The sequence below is a fragment of the Hesperophylax consimilis genome, chromosome 7 (genome assembly GCF_061612785.1).
Source record: "Hesperophylax consimilis isolate HC1 chromosome 7, BYU_Hcon_1.0, whole genome shotgun sequence".
NCBI lineage: Eukaryota > Metazoa > Arthropoda > Insecta > Trichoptera > Limnephilidae > Hesperophylax > Hesperophylax consimilis.
In genome coordinates, this window is record NC_142842.1 from 19,116,153 (window position 1) to 19,138,157 (window position 22,005).

Sequence of the window (22,005 nt, forward strand, 5' to 3'; positions counted from 1 at the left end):
CTTACCTGTCAGGTGAAGATTTACGAATTGGGACAATTTATAATCGCACAATAAAATTTTACGGTAATTTATCTGTCTTCTTAAAACTGCTTTCAGATTCAGATTTACGAAATTAATAATGTAATTTATTTTCGCACAAACTGTTTTTTTATATACTATATAATAACACGGACAAAAATAAATTACAAATTAACGATTTTTTTCGAAAAAATAATTTTCTGATAATTTTTTTTCGGCAAATATTTTTAATAACACGTTTTTTCCGAATCAGTATATTAAATTTTATTCGAATCTTCTGGTGTGGTGATTAAACGTCAAAAATTTAAGTCGAAACTACCAAAATTTCTAAAATAAAATTTAAAAATATGGCCCCTATATCAAAAAAATATATTATGGAAAAATGTAAGAACTCTGGAAAATCTGGAATTTTGAAATCCGTTGATAATTCTTTTACCTAAGTACATACTATTATAAAATACTAGCTGAAGTACCCGGCGTTTCCTGAGCTATACCAAGACTTTTTCGAAATCAGATGTAGATAGTAATTTTTCTCTCATTTTGAATGTAAAGTGTGCAAAATTTCATCAATAAGTAACAACATTCTTTCCCGTTTTCTGTCATGCTTCTTTTAGACATAATTTTGTTACAAATCCTTTTTGTAAAATAATTTTTTCACGTCTGTTAAATGAAACACTATTTTTTCATAAATTTTAACATTTATTAACAAACTTGGAAGAAAATTATACAGAAGAAATATTTTTTTTCTTGGGGTAGATTTTTTATAAAAAATAATAAATAACTCAAAATGCAATTTTTTTAAAATGATTCCGTGCATTTCATTTGCGACTATCGAAACATGTCTAGCACATATTCTTGACATGTTCGTTGAACAGTAGTTTTTTTACACAAAGTATGTGCAATTTTTTTGGTATAATACATGATTTTTTTTTCGCAGGCAGAATGAACATATTCCTTCAAGATTGTGTTGATTATCTAGGGATTGATTGACGCAACAATTTTCTCCATTCTTTTACAAAGATCTGGCAGTAAATTAAGAATGCTCATTCGCCTATGGAAACAAAAATTGCAGTGAATAGCGGTAACAATTGAAGTAACAAAAAAATCTAATTATTAAGGTGAAAATCAGTGGTGATATAAAATATAAATGGCTTTTAACTTAAAAACTAAACAAAACCAATATAATTATTTATTGACCTTTACAAATATTGTGCAGACTATTAAAAAGTAGGCAGCTAATAATTATTTCTTAACAATTCTTCTTTGCTCTCATAACAATACTGCATTATCATCCAACTCGTTCCATAAACTCTAAAACATTTGGATTATTCAACACAAGAAAAATAGTATCAATTTGTGGGAGAGTTGTTTTTTCAACAAACAGGATAATATTACAATTCTTATTAAAGTTACATACACCTAAGCATTTAAAAAAATAAATCCAATACTCTTTTCACAACACAACCCTGATCACAATCAATTTCTAAAATTTAAGTCATTCTCCATCATTCTGCGTAAATACTTATCATAGAAAATTATTTACCGTTTCATAAAAAAAAATAAGGGTTGAACGTGATTGTCAACTGGGTTTATCTTTAATAAAGTTAACCTTAACTCGCTCAATAATTGTACATGATTCACTCTTACAGCATACATTCAATAACTAAGTTCTTAAGCCATGAAGACATAGGAAGCGTGACAAGGCTCAACATCCCAAAGAAAACCAACAGGACTATAGGTCATGAAATTTGTTGGTCACATTATAACATTAACATTGACTAGTCTTTAAGTCTGCAGATAAATAACCAAACCACTGGCATTACGAGATTCTCATAGATACCCATACTTTGTTCATTGGGTTCTGCTTGTCACATTATCAATTTCAATAGACTTTAAGTTTCTTAAATGAAAATCTACGATATTTGCAGAATTCATCATGTCATTAATGTATTTATCAGGGTCGATGTTATTGATTGAGTCCGTTATTTTTAAGATGTCTTGATTAGAGTGTAAATCATTGGATAGTTTTAAAGGAAGTTGCTCATTCGCCTGGCAAATCTGCAGGCCGCGGTTGTTAGATACAATCTTACCAGGGCAGTTGACTAATTCTCGTTTATTTCTTTTATGTACTTTAGCAATTTTATTATTATTTTCAGTCATAAACATATTGTCTATAGTTCTAACAGTATGAACTTCAAGTATATCTCGCTTGCCACCAATGTAATCATCCTGAGAAACGTCAACCTTTTCAATAATTTTCTTTTCCTCAACCTTTTTGACATCTGCTTTGATAATTGCGGGTTTCTCTGACGGTGTTACAACTACAACTACCTTGTCAATGGGTTTCTCATCATTTGCTTTAGACATGGCAATGGCTATGGGCGGCCTGTTGGCGATTTTTTCATTATCTTTATGACTGAAAGTTAAATTATTGACTCCGGCTTTAATTTGATCCAATTTTACAGCATCTTCTCCAGTCTTGTAGGATTCTGGTTCATCTTTGGTATGAATGTGTGCATTGGCCGTCTTCTTCACGTCATTATTTGTTGAAATCTGTTCATTCACTTTAGGACTTTCTTTAATCACTTCATTAGCGGAATCACCCATTTTTTCTTGCTTTTGTTGAACAATATCCACGCTTTTGACAACCTCTAGGGGCTGAATGAATGGTTGCTTTTCCAAGTGACTTACTTTGACAGCTGAGTGTGTTGTAATTTCCACTTGGCCGCCCAAACTTTCGATTGCCAGTTTGGCTATTTTTTGTATATTTTCAACAGCTAGTTTTTTAGTCTCGGCACTATTAACGTCGTCTGCTTTTTGTTTGACTTGGATGTCCTTTTGCGTTTCTTTTATTTCTTCAAGAATTTTCTGTTGTTCAATGACCATTTTCCTTTGTTCTTCTTCGTGTCTTTTGATTGTATGCAACAGTTCTTGCTTTTTAAAGTCGTCATTAATTTGGCTTTGTTTTTCTTCATCTTTTTTAATATTGTCTTTTACATCTGCTGAAACACGGGCATATTCCTTGAGAGATTCTTGAGAAGGTTGGATTGGATCTACTTTGGGAGGATTGTCGACTACCACAGCACTAGGTTCTGTTTGAACTTCTTTATCCCCCGCTCCCTCTCGGTCATCTTTACTGGATGGTTCCATTTGTGCGATCAATTTTTTTTTTTGATCATCCAGTTTTTTAATAACTTCAATGTTGGGTTTAACTACTTTATCTTCCACTGGCGGCACTGGATTTGGTGGCAGGACTACAGAATCTACTTTGGAAGGTCGTTCCAGATTTTCATGATTTTTTAAGACTGAACTTTTTTCTGAAACTTTATGGTTTTCAAATACATTCTTATTTACATCAATAATATTGTCAGAAATTATTTGGAAATTGGCACCTAAAACAAAAATAGAACAATTGAGACATTTATACATAAAATAAAAATGTTATTACAATTATAGATTGATTATTACAATTTTGAATTGAAATACTTTTCAGAATAATATTTACCTTGGTTTTCCTTTCTCATGGCAGGGGGAGATAATGCTTGAATTATTTTATTGTCAGTTATTTTTTTATGCATATTCTCTGCCAAAATTCTATTTTCTAAACTTATGCTGTCGATTTCAGCTGCTTGCAAATTTGCATATGTTCCCAGAACCATAATAATTATTCCAAAGCACAAGACCAACTGAAAAACAAACAGAGACAAAAAATGATTCTGTTTAGTTTAATATCCATACTAGATTGGATTAACTAACTGACCATCATGCCGTCTTACATAGGGGTAGGCAGAGTGGAGAGACCACCACACAAGTTCTTCTTGGCATACACTCCTTGCTTCATTCACATTCATATATCATCTCACACAATACTCTTCTGTTATTCTGACTCGATATGGCCTGAATCAAGTATTTGATTCGCTTGATCGTGCCATGTCTTCCTCGGGCATCCCCGACCTCTTCTACCATTGACATTAGCGTCATTATTCTCCTTACACTCCTTTCTTCGTTCATCTGCTCTATAATTCCAAATCATTGAACTTTTCTTAGTTTTATTCATTGCCTTGCATTCTTTCAGGATATGCAGATTTGTAAGACGGTCAAACATAGTTTGACCACACATATGTCTCGGGATCTAATCTCTACAGCATTCAGTCTACTTTCTTCCTTCTTCTGCCAGTTCCATGCATCACTGCATGTTAAATTTTTAAAAGTCTGAATAAAATAATAAGTATGATATCAAGATTTGCTCAATAATACCAACTAATATTGTGCCACGGTAAGTAAAAACACAGCGTCATACTTGAGACTCTCAAGGAATACACTGTGTTTTTAGTTACAGCGGCAGTATTGTCAATAGATGTCTCTGGGTTCCTTTAATTTTGTAATAGAAATATTTTGGTAGATTCCTGTTTTACCATAATGACCAATTTTCTTTTGTTTTTTTATACTGAAATATATGTTTTTCTCTTATTACCTGAGCCAGCAGCCTTTCATTGGTGTTCTTGGTGGACATGCAGATGAAGCAGGTGGCGGGGAAGATGACGCAGATCATTACCCCGATGGTGGAGCCCACGAGGCCCAGCACCAGCTCAATGTTAGGCAACATGAGCCCCACCAGCAGCGAGGAGGCGATGATGCCCACAGTCAGACACTTGAACCTCACCTCGGGGATCAAGTTGTTCAGCAGCTCGTGGTGAGAGGCTTGACCCTACATGAAAAATACAAATAATAATTATTCATTACTATTAACTAAAATAAATTACAGTCCGTCAAGAAATACTAGAAATATATTTGGTTCCATTATACATCATAATGGGACCAAATTTTTAATTACCATGGCAATACCGAATTTGGAACAAATTATAGTACAATCAAATGCTAGGTTATGCTTGAATCATGAATTTGACTAGTACAAGAAAAATAGCGTTACTCTTTTTTTAAACATTCTTTTTTTTTTTAAATTGGTTACTGAAAGTGCACATTTATTCCACAATTTTTTATTATGTAACATTTAATAAATGGTTTCTTTTGTAGGCACATTTCAAAAATTAAAAACAAAATACTTTACCATGCCGAATGTTCAAAAATATGTAGATAGCAAGTTTGAATATAAAATTTCTTTACATTATGATGTAAAATCACCCCCTTTCAGGAAATACTTCTAATTTCTGAACATCGATTGACGTTCTTGGACGAAAGTGCTTTTTTTAGTTTACGTCCTTTTTCCTTTGTATTGTAAGTATGTAATTTAACGAGTAGGCATTAGTAACAAGCAGTTTTACCTTTCTATATAACAATGAGTAGAGGCTGGCCCTGCAGGGGAATATGATCAGCGGAAAACTAAAAGCGAGGGACATTACAAAGCCCATTTTTATAGCATCGCTCGCAAGAGTTGGACTGAAGCTCAGCAAAATGTTTCCTGAAACATGAATCAATCAAAACGATTAAACTATTTTTTTTTAAACTTAATAAGTACTTTCTCACTAATCCACCACCCCGAAAAATGGGCAAGTGTCCAATTAATGATAGTGGAAGATTATAGTGCATGCATACTTCAAACAAACATAATTCAAACAGGTGTTTCATAAAAACAAACAAATACTGCTATTGATCTTTTGTAAAATCTCAGTATTTTGGTTTAAAGTTAAGGTGTCATGTGACGCTAGGATGAAGATTCCATTTTGTAAGCTTATTCAAACAAAACGAGGCAGAATGAAATAAATAGAAACACTTGACAGTTTCTAAAATACAGAGGACTAGCCGAAATGTCCTTAAATAACAATAATTAATCCTAATGACCGGTAAAATGGTCAGCGAGAGCAAGCTAGACGGCAGTATAGTAACTGAGTGTTTAAGAGTAAGATAACACAACCCATCAGTGTAAAAAAATTGGCGATCGAGTGTAAGCGCGCGGCAGACTACTAAATTTGACATACGAATACCGGTAAATTATAGAGCTTGATTTTGTGCTTTCAACTAGTTAAAAAAAACGGCAGATTATAGTAGTTGTCGGATAATCGAGTAGCGGATTACTGAGAGAGTACTGGTCATAATAAGTAAGTAGGTACTATGAATGCTAGCAAACCGTTATATCCTTATCTGAAAATGTCATTTAAAAAATTTGCATATTCTCTAAAGTCACAACATGTATTAGAAGTACCATAAATATATATATTTTTTTAAATAACAAATCAAACAAAAGGAAGACCAATTTATTTGCATACCAAATCTTATCAACCTCTAACATGTGAAGCGTTTCTTTTCTGAAAATCTCAACACTCCCAAGTGCAGTACCCAAAGAGGAAACTGGTATGTACCTATTTTTTATGCCTGACGTGATGTCATTCCATACAAAAATGATAGTACAATAGAATCAAAACTTATAAACACTTATTATATACTAGCGCAGACTTGTGAAAAATTACAGGTAAATTAAAAAATAAATAAATCTATTTTTAATGTGAAGATCTTGGGGATCGGGGATACAGTGCAAATTGCTAATTACTTCTTCACAAATTAAAGGTCTTGTGGACTAGCGATATAAGACAAATTGTTTCCTCTTTATGTGATTTTTGAACAACACTGTGACTGAACAATAAATGTTTATAATAATAACCAAATGGAAATATCCAATCATATTTCAGTGCTCCTGGTATGTTTTTCTTGTCGAGAGGTTCATGTTATGAAGTTTATTATTATTTTGTATATTTTTTAATGTATAATTTGTGTAACTGCCGAAATTAACACATTACTCTATTTTGTTCCTGTCGACAGACATGAAAAATCACAGACCCATGAAAAATCACGGATATTCTGAATTTTCAACAAATCATTTTGAAAATGGCAATGAAAATAATTTTCTGTTAAAAATACTATATTATAGGTAGATGCTTTATCACTCGTCTGAATTCGCCAAAAAACATTTCTAATTTTATAAATAAAACTTAAATTCAAAGCAAAGTTCTAGAGACATGATTTGAGATTTTCACGGCCAAAAGTATTAACGTGATATATTTTTGGGGTATTATGCAGTGTTGCGCTACTTCCTTCTTTAGCAAACGTTTCAGACAGGGTTACAGTGTCCGAGAATTTGGCTAAAGAAGAAGGTAGCGCAAAACGACATAATACCCCAAAAATGAATCACAACAATAACTCTTAGAGTTCATTGAACTGGAGTTACAGACAGACAGATGGAATCACAGTCGAAATTAGTACTTTTAATTATAGAAAGGTTTAGGTGTGTCAGTTGCCTTTCTTATTCACCACCCAGCATATTATTATTAATTTGACACTTGTCATGTCATTCTATCATTTAATTTCACGCAATATTGAATTTCCATAAATACATTATTTATTTTATTATGGTAGATAAATTTATTTAATGCTTTAGATATGAAGTGATAAAGCATGGCAACAAACATAGTCACTATTATTAATATTGCATATATTATTATTTAATGCATTGTTTACCTGAAATGGGTTTATTGCAGAATGCAATATAACCGAACAGTCCAACAAGAACATACATAACTGAGCATATATTCACTGCATTTTTTGTTACATAATTCATCTTTTCCAGAGTGGCATTTGGTAAGGTGTCGTAAATTTCAAACAGCTGTCTGCAAACAAAAGAAGAAAAAAAGTTTTTTTTAAAGTGTACAATTTTTTCATTTTTATTTATCCAAAAACCCAATGGTAACCCAAGAGAACGAATATGGGCGAAGTATGAAAGATCTAGAATATCTATGGGAAATATATAGAGTACAATGGCTCTGGCCTGAGTGCTATGGAAGCTACACAGACCATCTCTGTCTGTATCAGTGATAATTTTTTGTAAGACTGTATTTTTTTAAGATTTGGGCCTCTTCAAGACCCACACTAATAAATATCTTCCTACAGCCCCTACCTTAACCCGCCTCGCAACGCTGCCCAACCGGGTGGCGACGTAGCTCCCCTGCCTTTACACTCTACAGACAGGGGCACTCTTGTGAGGTGACACATAAAAAAATAATAATAAATTTAAAAAGACTTACGTTTGGCAGAACAGGGCCATTGAAAATATGGGTAAACATTGCAAAACTCCAGCAGGTTCCCAATATTCCACTTTGTCCATCCATTCTCCAGAAAATAAAGGCCCTCCAGCTTCAACAATTACCTGGAAATTCATAATTAAATATATAGTACAGTAGGTTGTACTAATTAGTATCACAGCTCATGATGGGTAAATTCCCAGGAATTTATTTTTGGGGAAAATTCCCAAAACAGGGAATATTGCGGAAATTTTCCAAATCTCTTGTTATTTACGAATTTATCATAGTAACTCCACAGGACTCGGCCATATTCTGTCAGATGGTTGCAGTATTTCCACTTTGCAATAAAATCCAAATAAATGGAATATTTCTGAATGTATCTGAAAACTATAAACTGTTTTGGAAAGGTGATGAAATACGCTTTCATATTTTACTGTCAGAAATAAATATATAGTTTTTGAAATATTATAATTGAAATATTAACATTAAACTAACTTTACGTTTTTTGTAAGTAACTAAAATTACTGATAATAAAAAAACATACATATTTTATTAGACGAACATATTACAAACGTTACATCTCACCTCACTTTTTTGTCGTTTCATATAAAAATAATTAAGTAAAAATTCACGGTCTCATAAGTTTTTTCAAATTGCGGTCGGTACCTTTGGTTTCATAAAGGTGCAAATTTTAATTCTTCTGTGTTTAAGATCTAGATTTGAATATATAAGTCTTGAAAGCTCATAACTACGTCTTTTTTGGAGATATCGAAAAATTCATTTTACTTTAATTATTTTCATCAAAATAAAAATAATTAGTAGATAACCTCATTTAGAATGACTTTCTTAATAAAAATAATTAGTAGATAACCTTATTTGGAATAACTTTCTTTGTAAAAATAATTAGTAGATAACCTCATTAAGAATAACTTTCTTAATAAAAATAATTAGTAGATAACCTCATTTAGAATAACTTTCTTGATAATTTTTTTTTTTTAATTTTTGACATTGGGGATTTATATTGCACATTGCTAACAACAACTGACCAAATTAATTGATCAGTCTATTGATATATTTAATAAATCATGGTAAATAGTATAATGGTAGAAGTCAGCTACTAAATGGCCAATTAGCAGGGGAATATGATATGGTTAGGTTAGGTTGTGGGTTCAAGTCCTCCATCATTGAAAAGGGAAAGAAGATTTGTTAAAGGTATTCTAAAGTAAAGGCATACTGCCGATATGTACCTCTGTTGTAACCACTTCCTTTTATATTATATAAACAATGTATATATGAATCCTATAATTTCTATACCCGCTATATCCGATTTTTTGACAAAATGATCTGAGTATGACATCTTGTTCACATTTTTGCGAGCAACAAGAGGAGCCTAAAATTGAGTTTCAAAACCCTCCTTATCATGACCAAAAACCATGTTAAAACTGCGAGTGAGAAACCAAATCCGCTATATCATACAGAAAGTCACTATCAAAACCCGCTATATCGGATTCAACGAATCACAAGCAGTTATTTTGCCAAAATACAATATGGCCGCCGCTCTGACGCCACCCTCGTGTGTCAAAATGATCTACGCGTGAGTTTCTAAACCCGCCATGTCGCCTCAGTTGACTTTCAAAATCACGAAGTGAGTATCAAAATTCGCTATATCCATTTTATTTATCGAAATTACTTAATTATTGCTAGACATATATGGAAAAATAAATGCTTTTCGAAATTTTATTACTCCAATTCATTATATAAAAAATTTTAATGCATTTACTTATGTACGCTAGAGATGTGACAGTTTTTTGCGGTTTTCTCCAAATCAATGAAAGTTGATATAGCGGGTATAGAAATTACACGACTCATATCAGGAAAAGAGGACCATATTGTAATTGATTTAATAGTGAGTCATACTTTTAAAACAAGGCAAAAGTAGAATCCAATAGTGGCGGCACACACATTACTGAGACTGTCCACATTCCTCAACAGGCCAAGAGGGAGGACGCATACCAAGGACACCACTACCATCACACCGGTTCTGTTAAAATAATACAATTATTAGTATACACAATAAATCAAGCAAGAAGAAAAAGAAATTATCTGTAATCACAATAACTGCTCGACGATCCGAGATGAGCTAAACATTGAACCACTGCTACTCTTCACAGAAAAGTCGCAATTTAGGTAGCCTTGTCCTGTATTAACCCCTAGAGCGATTTTGGGAGATATTTCTCCCAGACTGACATGGACACATAAAAGTCACGCTAACCCCTTTTTAAACAGTGTGGGAAAGAGAGAAAACCACACTTTGTATTTGCATTTAAAAGTTTACATAGACACTCATGAAAAATTTGAAATATTTCTAGCATTTACATCTAAACAACATTTAGCATTTGAAAAATATTTGTCAAGGGTTGCAAAATTTTGAAAAATAAAAAAAATGACTTTTATAACAGTCTTGTCTAATTAAATCTGTTTTCAGTTTCGTGTAAAGTGGTAATTACAGTTTACTCAATAAGAACCATCATTCTGCAACTTTAAGAACTTACTCTTCTCTACTCTATGTTTGCATTTAAAAAATTTATATTCATAAATGTCGATTATAATTATAATTCATGCTGATTTGTAATACTAAAATCTAAAAAGAGTCTTTCTGTTTTCTTTCAAAAACAGTGTTTTATTTGGAAATACATTAAAAAAACAGCGAATAGGGAATTCTCGTGCATTTTGTAAATAATTTATTTCAATAAAGATAATTATTTTATTATGTGCCTCTTTTTTTTCTTTTTTTTTAAATGCATTTCCAATTTTTTGTAGTTGTTTTAAAAATTGCGTGCTATTTCGGCTCTGAAAACGGTCATGCGCCATCTTGACCGCTACGTCACAAGTGCTACATCACACCATTGCCGCCGCCGCCGCCATCGGTTTGCAGGATCTACTCAGGCTGGTCAACCGCAACGTCATCGTTCGCCCTTGAACGCTTGATCAATCACCGGGCGTTCTTAGCTGCATTGAAATATTTCGTTCGCGCCTGTTTTTAAAGTCATTATAACTTTTTATGATTTATGAAATTATGATTTTTGAAAATTATAAAAACTATGTATTCTTGTGTCTGAAGTGTTTCTACATATGAATAATTAATAATAAGTGATTTTTTGGTGTGAAGAGAATTCCCTATTTATCTCGAATTGAATTTAATCCGCATTTGACAGTTCATTTAGAAAAATATTTTGAAAAATATAGGGGCTCTAGGGGTTAAGAAAGCCTGAAGATTGAATTCGATCTATTCCAGAGGGAGGACTCCCAGTGGGCCGCCCCAGACATAGTTGGGAAGTTGAAAACTCGAGAGTCTGGAGTAGCGATGGATCATGACTCATTTTATTAAGACCCGCAGCCACAATACCAGCTCAATATTTTCGTATAGCTCAAGGAGTCGACTAATTTGAACAACAGTTTAACGAGAACCATGAACTCATAGCGTATGAGCAATGGGAATACTGCGCTCGCCTGATACGGCTTCCCTGATACAGCTCCCCCGATACGGCTCCCAGCTCACAGCGTAAGCGTATAAATGATTGTACGAATCTTGGTACCGGTACGCTGCCTCGTACCAGGAGAAAAATAAGGTGCTAGGTAGTTAGTAAGTGTAGGTACATATGTTCAAGTCCAGATGTTGGACGGTCAGACACCATTTACGTCTCTGACTACGTAATAACAATTAATAGTTCGATAATTTTAATGGCGCTATTTTTCTAAAATACCTCCTGATAAAAAAGGGTAACCATTCAGTTGAGCCGTGGTACGGTTTACTGAGGGTCGTACGAATACTGTTCGTCATAAAGAAATAGCTCAATTGTGCGGCTCGTTCATGAATGACTCATGGCTAGTCTGAAGCCAGTGGAACTATGGCATCCTCAAATATGGATATGGATTGAGACTGAATAGGAGAGGGGGAGGAGATGGGGAGAAGAAGGTTTGAAAGTACCTGGCTATTCAGATCTGGTCACCAAACTTGGCTAAAGTCATTTCAACCAACATTTCGATTCTGAGCTTACTCTGCACTTACTCCCTTTTCATGTTCTATATAAATGTTATACTCGGTGAACAATTCTGTAAAATCAGTATCAGGGCTAAATAAATTACAAAAATTCTTGATAGAAATGCAAAATAAATTTATGTAGATAAATAATTATATAATTAATATATAACATTGGTTCAATCAATAAATCTAAATTACTTAAAAGTGTACATTTATCATGTTACATGTATTTAAAGATTTCGAGCAGTGATTGATTGATTGATTAAAATAATCATGTTTACATATAGCTTAAATAATAATTCATGATTTAGTCTTTGTTTTCAAACACTATCTTTTATAACAACAATTAATGATTTTTTAAAATCTATAAATATAAATAATAATACGCTGTAATAAATACTAGATTCTTTTGATACCACACAAGAGTCCCAACTGATCCCGACTGATAAGATTTAATTTGACATTGGCATTCCCAATTATTGGGTTATGTTGTAAAGCTGAAGGGACTTGGGTAGGGGAAGGGAAGACGGGCAAGGGGAAGGTTTGTAAGTACCTAGCATTCAGATATGGTCACCAAATAGCCATTACAAGCAATATTTCGATTATGAGTGGTGGTCTTTCGCCAGGGCAATACTGAGAGTATCTACCAGTACAGTTGCAGGTGTTACATTCACTTAATAAAAAGATTAAAAAAAATATATATATATATATATTCTTTAGAGTTTAAAAAAATCTAAAGCACGACAGTAAACAACTGCTCTCTGTGAACAATTCCAACTTTGCCTTTGAATATGAATATTCTAATTCTAATTCAACACACTTTTGAAAAGTGATGAAAAACATACCAAGAGCTTTGAAAGACACACAGACTCAAGGAACTAAGATTACCAACATTAAAAGAAAGAAGATAAAGGAATGAATTGATTGAGACTTTCAAAATTTTATCTGGACATTATAATCATCACCGGCGGTCCGTTTTATAGATTCCCCTATCTTAATAGGCGGATAGCAATTTTTAGAGCACAGGCATCAGGTAGGTATGCTGTCCTTCTTCTACCGGTATTACAATGGAAGATGCTCCGAGAAACTAGCATCATTGATCCCTTTGGTACCAGTGTATAATCGGGAAACAAGCCAAATGTGCGCCCAACATATGTACATGGTTGACATTTGTTAAATGAAAACGGGTCTTTACTACGACTCGTTTTTGAGCTTCGAACGATTTACCGGTCTATGTGTTTCCTCCCTCTTACAACCCCAGGCATCCCCAAAGATGACATAAGCCCTGAGGGAAATTATTTTTCTCAGGGCCTCCTGTGTGGAGTTAATGTAAAATAAAAAAAAAACCTTCAATAAAAATATAAATCTCCGTGGACACTTAAAAAAATTAATAAAACACCTTTTGAAACCAATCCTAAGAAACACTTCATTGTAAATAGAGTATTGGATGCATAGAACAAACTTCGACAACATGTCATTGATTCTACTGATATAAACCAATAGAGTATTGGATGCATAGAACAAACTTCGACAACATGTCATTGATTCTACTGATATAAACCAATAGAGCAGTGGTTCTTAACCTTTTTGGCTGGCGACCCAAGGTACGAATATATTTGAAGTACGCGACCCTAATCTAATTTTTTATTTTTTTTCCATTGACAGGTTATGTAATTTTATACTATAAAATTTATACGATGTATTGGTAAAATTAGAAATAAACAAATTTATTTAAATGTTCTGTATTAAAATCAGACCAGCATTAAAACAGTTAAAAAATTTACAGCAAAATAATCAGTGACTACCCTGGTGTTGTATTTTTGAACAAAGATCATGTATACGTGGAGTTATGTTTATAGAAAGTGCACACCGCATGTCATGCTGAGGATCCAACCTATTCCTGTACTTATTCTTCATAACAGCAAGGCATGAAAATCCTGCTTCACATAAATAAGTAGTTGGGAAAGGTAGCAGGGCTTTTTCAGCTTCATTGCTCAGAACAGGCTTCCCAGATAATTGTGCCCAAAATTTTGTGAGACTCGTTCTGGCAAATCTCTCTTTTAAAAGTGCATCACCTTGCATTTCGAGCAATTCTTCTTGTAATCCAGCTGAATCGTTTTCAACGCCCATTACATCTACTTCAAATGGATTTCTTACCCAACTGTATTTCACGATATGGACATTTTGTGGAATATATCTTTCCATTTCATTTTCAAGTCTTCTCAAATGTTCTAAAAAAATAGGCATGGTCTCCACGAAAATACGGTTGCCATTAAGATTAAGATCTTCCAAAAACAAGTTTAATGTTGGAAACGCTGCCAATTGACATTGAGCAATTTTATTTTGCCAAAGTTTTGTTTTGTTTTTAAAAACAGTAATTTTTTCATAAATGTCTACTACAGTGCGATTTTGACCTTGCATTTCTGTGTTCAACTGATTCAAGTGGTGGAAAATATCACCCAAATATGCCAATTTAGCCATCCATTTGTTGTCACTGAAGCGATCAGCACATTCGTGTCTTTTATCTGTCAAAAATATTTCTATTTCTGTTTTAAGAGAAAGAACTCTAGCTAGAATCTTTCCGCGGGATAGCCAGCGAATATCCGAATGGTATAATAAATTCTGGTGTTCTGAACCCATTTCTTCGCACATCAGTCGAAATATCCGAGAGTTCATAGCGCGTGCCTTTATGAAATTTATAATTTGTATTACGTCCTGTAACACCTGATGTAGATCTGGCTGCATATCACGTGTAGCCAAGTTTTCTCGATGTAAAAAGCAGTGTATTAAAACAACCTCTGGATTTCGTTCCTTGACTTTGGCACAAAACCCGATGCGACTCCCTATCATTGCCGGTGCTCCATCTGTACAGACTGCGAGACAATTGTCCCACAGTAATTGGTGTTCCACAAAGAACTTGTCTATTAAAAGAAATATATCAGCCCCAGTTGTAGTTTCAGAGAGCTTTTCACAAAGCAGGAACTCTTCATTGAAATTTTGTGGAGTTCTGTATCTTACGTACACCAACAGCTGTGGGAAATCTTCAATATCAACTGATTCGTCGATTTGAATTGAAAATTTGATGGCTTTTTTGAGATCCGTTATTAATTGTTCTAAAATATCTGATGACATTAAATCTATTCTCTTTTTCACAGTATCGTTTGAAATTGGCACCATTTCCAGCTTCTTCGCAATTTCATCTCCACAGACATTTCTTGCCATGGCTATTGCAGCTGGTTTAATCAACTGCTCAGCAATACTATGGGGTTTTTTACATTGAGCTACTTTTAAAGCTACTTCGAAAGAAGCGTAGGTAGTTTTTTCTAACGAAACTGTTGCTGAACTTGATGGTGCATCAAGTCTCATGCGCTTTGTTTGTGTTTCTTTTTCTTTCCAAAAAGCAAGCGGTTTATTTGCGTACGTTGGATGGACTTTTTCGAGATGTCTCTTCAATTTGTTTATTTTTAGCGATTCATTTGAAAGAAGTTGCGTACAAACCACGCATTGTGGACGTGGCACACCAGAGCGATCTTTTATTTCAATAAATCCTAAGGCTAAAAATTCTTGCTTGTATGTTAACATCCGTTTCGCCATGACTGTCCACAATTCGAAAGACTTACTGAAACAAAACGACAAATTATAGAAATATACTATTCTATTCGTTCATCGGCGAATTGTAGGCTAACAATGTCATTTATTGGAAAAAAATATTTTACCTTCTTTCGATAACAGCAATCGCGAGTTGCACTTTTAATCTTCCACAATTGATTATCACAATTTTGTAGCACTTTGTAGTTGTCAACAAAGAGTGTATTGTAGTCAAGTATAAACGTTATTCACGTAAAACAGTATGAGAACGAGCGTGCAATCGTAAACAAACTCGCTAGCAAACTGACCGAGATGAGACGAGACCGACCGACCAGCGCGGTGCGGCGGGCGGCGCGGGTGGTGACCGAGCCGAACCGAGCGATGCCGACTGCGTGAGCCGAGCGGTGGCGATGGCGCGCACTCCTCGCTTTGCGCCCCGCGCCCTTCCGCCCATTAAAACAGAACTAACATGTCGCGATTGTGAACAATAGATGTCCTTGTTCTGAGAGTAGTAATAATTGTGACTATACTAGTTTAGTGACATCGATCGGGATATCAATACGCGATTTCCGCGACCCAACCCAAAACCTCTCGCGACCCAAATTTGGGTCGCGACCCGAGGTTAAGAATCGCTGCAATAGAGTATTGGATGCATAGAACAAACTTCGACAACATGTCATTGATTCTACTGGTATAAACCAATAGAGTATTGGATGCATAGAACAAACTTCGACAACATGTCATTGATTCTACTGATATAAATCAATAGAGTATTGGATGCATAGAACAAACTTCGACAACATGTCATTGATTCTACTGATATAAACCAATAGAGTATTGGATGCATAGAACAAACTTCGACAACATGTCATTGATTCTACTGGTATAAACCAATAGAGTATTGGATGCATAGAACAAACTTCGACAACATGTCATTGATTCTACTGATATAAATCAATAGAGTATTGGATGCATAGAACAAACTTCGACAACATGTCATTGAATCTACTAATATAAACCAATAGAGTATTGGATGCACAGAACAAACTTCGACAACATGTCATTGATTCTACTGATATAAACCAATTTAAAGCTACATTGGATTCTTATTTGGAGGGAAGAAAGGAACTTACCTTATTTTAAATTGAAAACAACTTTAAACTTATTGGGAAATCAGATATTAGCACATCAGCAGAATGTTGCCTGCTCATTAAATAATAATAATTTAAAAAAAAAACAGCTTGCAAACCTAATCTAATGTAACCTATTTAACCCAGTTGTTTTTTTCCCTCAAATTTCAAGAGTGTGTTGAATTGCCACTATCCTGAGTTGCCCAGTTACCCTACAACGGTAACAGTTACAGCTTGCAGATGAGTATGCGGCTTAACATATATCGATACATGTTACGTTATAATGTGCCGTAAAGACTAAAAAAATTGGCCTTTAGTTAGTTATTTACCTTAATGCACTACTTTGATTAAGATTCAGCATCTTGGCAATTATCTGTGGACCCAAATCTCCCACAACAACAAAGTAAGCCACACAGGTTCCCATCAAGAATCCAATTATTCCTATTTCCACTGCAAACTTGCCCGCTGAACCAAACACTTGATAGGCTGAAAAATTAAAAATATAATATTAAAACAAAGACTGAGTAATCTCATATTCCAGATATCAACATCCAAAAATACTGGAATAAGATATTGACAACATTCACAATCTAACTATCTTATTATCATATGCATCTGATTCATTAACTGACATACCAACATACTTTTGTTCCCGCAGGGGAAGGCAGAGAGGATGTACTGATACATACAACTCAGTCTTAGCACACACTCATTCCTACATTCACACACTGCACTCTTTTTTTTTATTCTTTATATTGGCTTTCACCTATTAAGAGTGATCTTGGCCATACATTACAACATTTTTCTTTTCTTCATATGAAGCGGTTACTTTGTGATGTGACATTATAATTTAAAATTAAACAGTAACTTTGTAAACATCACTTATGTGAATTTAATTTTTGTATGAAAAGAGTTTATTAGTTTTAGGAAGGAATCAAGTTGGCGCTCAGTACCTGTCCAGATACAGAAAACATCATAAGTGATGTTTACAAAGTTACTGTTTAATTTTAAACATTTTTCTTATTAATAAATACAACAAATTACAGGATAAAATTGACATGATTGACAAAACAACATCGATAAAACAACATAACATAACATAACGTAACATAAATAAACCAAACATAACATAAACATAACATAACATAAACATAACATACTTAACATAAATGGTAGGGAGCTGGTAACAGTAGATTATCACAAAATTATAAAAATAGGAACCTGTGTACAATATAAGTGGGCGTTTTTCGTTATTAAACCAAAGATTTTTCTAAAATTAGTAGCGTTTTTTTAAAACAGAATTATGAAATTGGCAATCTTATAAACAAACACAGCATATGGGAGTAAACAAATGTGATTATAAAACATAAAGATAAACATAACACAAACATACTATGAACATTACATAAACATATGATCTCTTCTGTTATTCTTTACTCTCTTGACATAACCATACTTGGCATATTACATAAAAAATAACTAACAAAATGACACATCCCCCATACACACAAGCCTAGCTAAACTATGTTGTACATCTTATGTATAAAATTAGATGAAATAATTACTATATTTTCTATAAATTATGTAACATTATTTTTTATTAATAAATATATATTTTTTTAAAACCCTATTCAATTATTTGATTCATTTTGGTCATATTCTCCTGGCACTCCTGTCTTCGTTCATCCGTTCCACATTTCCAAACCATCCAAGCGTCTTTTCCTTAATCTTGCTCACTACGCTTTTTTTATCCTTGCATTCTCGTTACATGGTCATCGGTATTATGTTTAACGTTATCTATTGTACTTTTTTTTTTCATAGACTCCATAAAACAGTTGTACACCAATTATATAACAGAGATTACAAGTTTAGAATGCATAAAGTGAGATTTAGATAGTGAGATAGTGATGCGATAAATGAGTAATGGTAAAAAATATATGTACACAACAGCAGTAAACAAATAATAGAAATATATATATATATATCTGTAACCCAGGAACGCAGGGAAAAATCATTAGTTTTGCTGAGGATACAGTAATTTTATTTAACCTTCCAGCGGGCGCGTTGAGAAATTTCCGTTGAGCGGGCGCTTGTCGTAAATTTTACGTCATCAAGTTTTCTCCATGTAAGTGGTGTTTTCTTTATACAAACGTTAGGGAATTTCGTTAAGGATATGAAAAATCATAATAGGCAGTACTTTAAAAAAAAAATTGACTTTCTTAAAAAAAACGAAGCAATACTCTAAACATGTTAATATTTCAAAACAAAATATTTTATCGACCTATTTAGTCAGAATCAATATTCTCATCCTTACAATTTTTACAAACCACCTCAACTGAAGAATGGTTCTTGCATGTAAAGGACTGGCAACGGCAACACTTCATTGATGCTGAGGATCTTTTCTTATCCAGTGCACATAACCGACAAACACCGCATTTTGGAAAGCTTCTGTTTTATTTTTCTGTTATCGGTTCAACTGCCCTACCGTAATTCACTTTGAGAAAAGCATTTATATCTTGCGGTAAATGTTTGACATTTGATTTGACTCTAGCATAGCTCGAAGCTCGATGTTTACAACTAAGTCGCAAGAGTGGGGGAAGCGATAAGGCGCGTTTGTCGTAAATTTTACGACAGCGCGCCCGCTGGAAGGTTAAAGAAAGAGATTGGATAAGTACCTACAAAGAAGCGGAACACGGACTTGGACTCCTGCAAAACTGGTTTAAAAGAAATTCCCTCACCCTTACTGTCAATAAAACAAAATATCTGACATTTTCTATAACAGCCAGAGGACAACCGTTACTGACTTAATTCTCAAATTACATACATGCCAAGGAATCTATCAACATAATCAAGGTTTATCATGCCTCTGTCCCACTATAGCACACTCCAAAGGCATCAAATATCTTGAAATCGAAATCGATGGAAATCTCCGATGGTACTTGCACATTGACGTAATTACAAAAAAAAACTCACCAGGTTTCAAAAATTCATCTTTAAACATCTTTAATATCCTTAACATAAACAACATTAAAAAAGTGTACTACGCTTTGTGTCAATCACTTATAGAGTACGGGATAACTGGTTGGGGGTCTGCCTTGAGCACTCACACAGAGCGGCTCAACATAGCCCAAAAAGCAGTACTAAAGACAATTCTAAAAATCCCGGTTAGAACTCCAACAGAAGAAATATTCAAAAATTTCCAAGTCTACAATGTACATAAACTTTATTAAAAAAATTATTTATTTAAAATTTTTAAAAATATATCTAAATACACCACTGCCAGATACTCAAATACTCAACCACAGCAATAAGCCAAAATATACTGGTTACTCCCAGTTTGAACACATCTTTTGTACAGAGAAATATTAATTCTATGCTACGAAATAATTCAATGGTCTACCAAATCAAACAAAAAAATAACAGAAATGAATACATTTAAAACAAAAGTAAAAACATGGCTGAGAGAACAAAGTGATATTCAACATACAAACATTATGAGGACGTAAAGACAACTTGAAACTAAATACAAAAGTTTAAAAACTACAGGCCACCTCAGAACAGGAAATTTAAAAATAAAAAAATTGCACAACATAATATGTGTACATTGAAGATTTAAAATAATACTGAAGACAAAAAAATAAAAATAAAACATGCAAGAGGTGACATTATTGGGTTGTGTTACGTTGGTACAACTAGAAAAGGTTGATAGAAAGCAAATTAAAAGTATAAAAAGAGGGTAGTTTTACTATTTTGTGAGATGCGTCAAAAGATATTTGCTCAACTGTCTGTAAGTCATGTTGAAAATGTCGATGGTCAATTTTGCATCGTTAAGCAGTCGAGTCGATCTGTTGATTGGCGGGTTCTGATAGTCATTTTGGAGCATAAAAAAGTGCATGGGATCTCACACGAGTACACTAGGAACATATTTAAAGTTTTTCAACATAGGTGGTATATACTCTCTGACATGTATGGGACTGCACTACCCTCCCCAAGATCCCAGAATAAAATAAATCAGTGTTTTTATTATAAACACGTTACAGCGTGACAAATCCAACTTTGTGGCGTCGCTAGTGTAAATTTTGAAAATTATTTTATTCATTAGATCTGCTTTTGGCCGCCTATAAACTTAAGTATTCTATATAATACAAATATATTTCTATACTGGATGTCCTCTAAACTTTCTTTAAAACATTTGTACATTTGATTTACACTAACAATAATTAAACTATTTCAAAATTGTAAAATACCTATAATGAACTCCACGTCCGGAATCATAGTTGAAACCGTAAGGAGGTCATGTAGTATTATTATTATAGTAGCACACAGCTTTTGTCAACCGTAAATTGTTGTACACTTACCCAATGCTTCAAAATTCCTTCTCCGTGAGACAATAGCCGATTTAAGCAGGAAATGGCACGCTAGCCTTGACATCATTCCACTGCTAATTAAAATTACCATTGATAAAATGATTCCACACTGAAAATAATGTGTAAGGAAAACAGTTACATTATTGGACTTTCGGATGAAATATCAAGTTTCAAATAGATAACCATATCATTATAAGTATTGATAAATTTGGTAAAGTTACCGAATTGGATTTTTCCATCAATGTTTACAGTGTTTTTGCTAAAGATTTTAATTTAAAAATTAGTTCCTTGTTTGTAAATAATGGACTTCATCATAAGTGTAGGAGTGTTTAGGCCTTGAGGCTTTTGCTTCCGGTTTAATACAATAAGATACTTATACCTATGTGTTTAAGTGTAAAAAAGATTTAAAAGAATGAAATTTAATAAATTTCTAGCTTACTTGTTTGAAGCAGAATGGCATCGCTAATATTCCAACGCCGATAATACTGTTCGCTAATGTTATAGCCTGCCCCGATAAGGGGCCCATAGTTCCCATGTTTGTAAATTCACATGTAAAAACGTCAACAAGAAAATTAAATAAGTAACTATGTGTTAATTTTCAAATTCATTTTTAAAATGTGAAAGAAAATTATTAAAATTCATATCGTTCATTATCACAAAAACTTTAGCGGCAACTTTTCATTAACGTCACCTCGATATGGTACTGATTTGACGTTTGAATTGAAGACGTGTTGCCATTCCAGTTGTTTACATGTCACTTTAAGATTTTCTCTCTGGTTAGAGGAAGTGCAGTAATGGTAAAGTAGATACTTATATTTCCTCCACGCCCC

At 33.6% G+C, this 22,005-nt stretch overlaps 1 protein-coding gene across 1 annotated transcript; it reads right to left on the bottom strand.

Annotated features, from left to right (window-relative positions):
- Positions 1-709: 709 nt before the first annotated feature.
- LOC149422418 (uncharacterized) lies at positions 710-21,882 on the bottom strand. The gene is made up of 10 exons (XM_089633278.1): positions 21,615-21,882; positions 21,167-21,284; positions 17,138-17,294; positions 9,966-10,089; positions 8,052-8,173; positions 7,489-7,637; positions 5,301-5,437; positions 4,493-4,726; positions 3,524-3,704; positions 710-3,410 (listed from the first exon to the last, which is right to left on the bottom strand). Exons 1-10 carry the CDS (start codon positions 21,708-21,710, stop codon positions 1,870-1,872), a joined length of 2,859 nt encoding a protein of 952 aa, XP_089489404.1. The 5' UTR covers positions 21,711-21,882; the 3' UTR covers positions 710-1,869.
- Between the last annotated feature and the right edge of the window lie 123 nt (positions 21,883-22,005).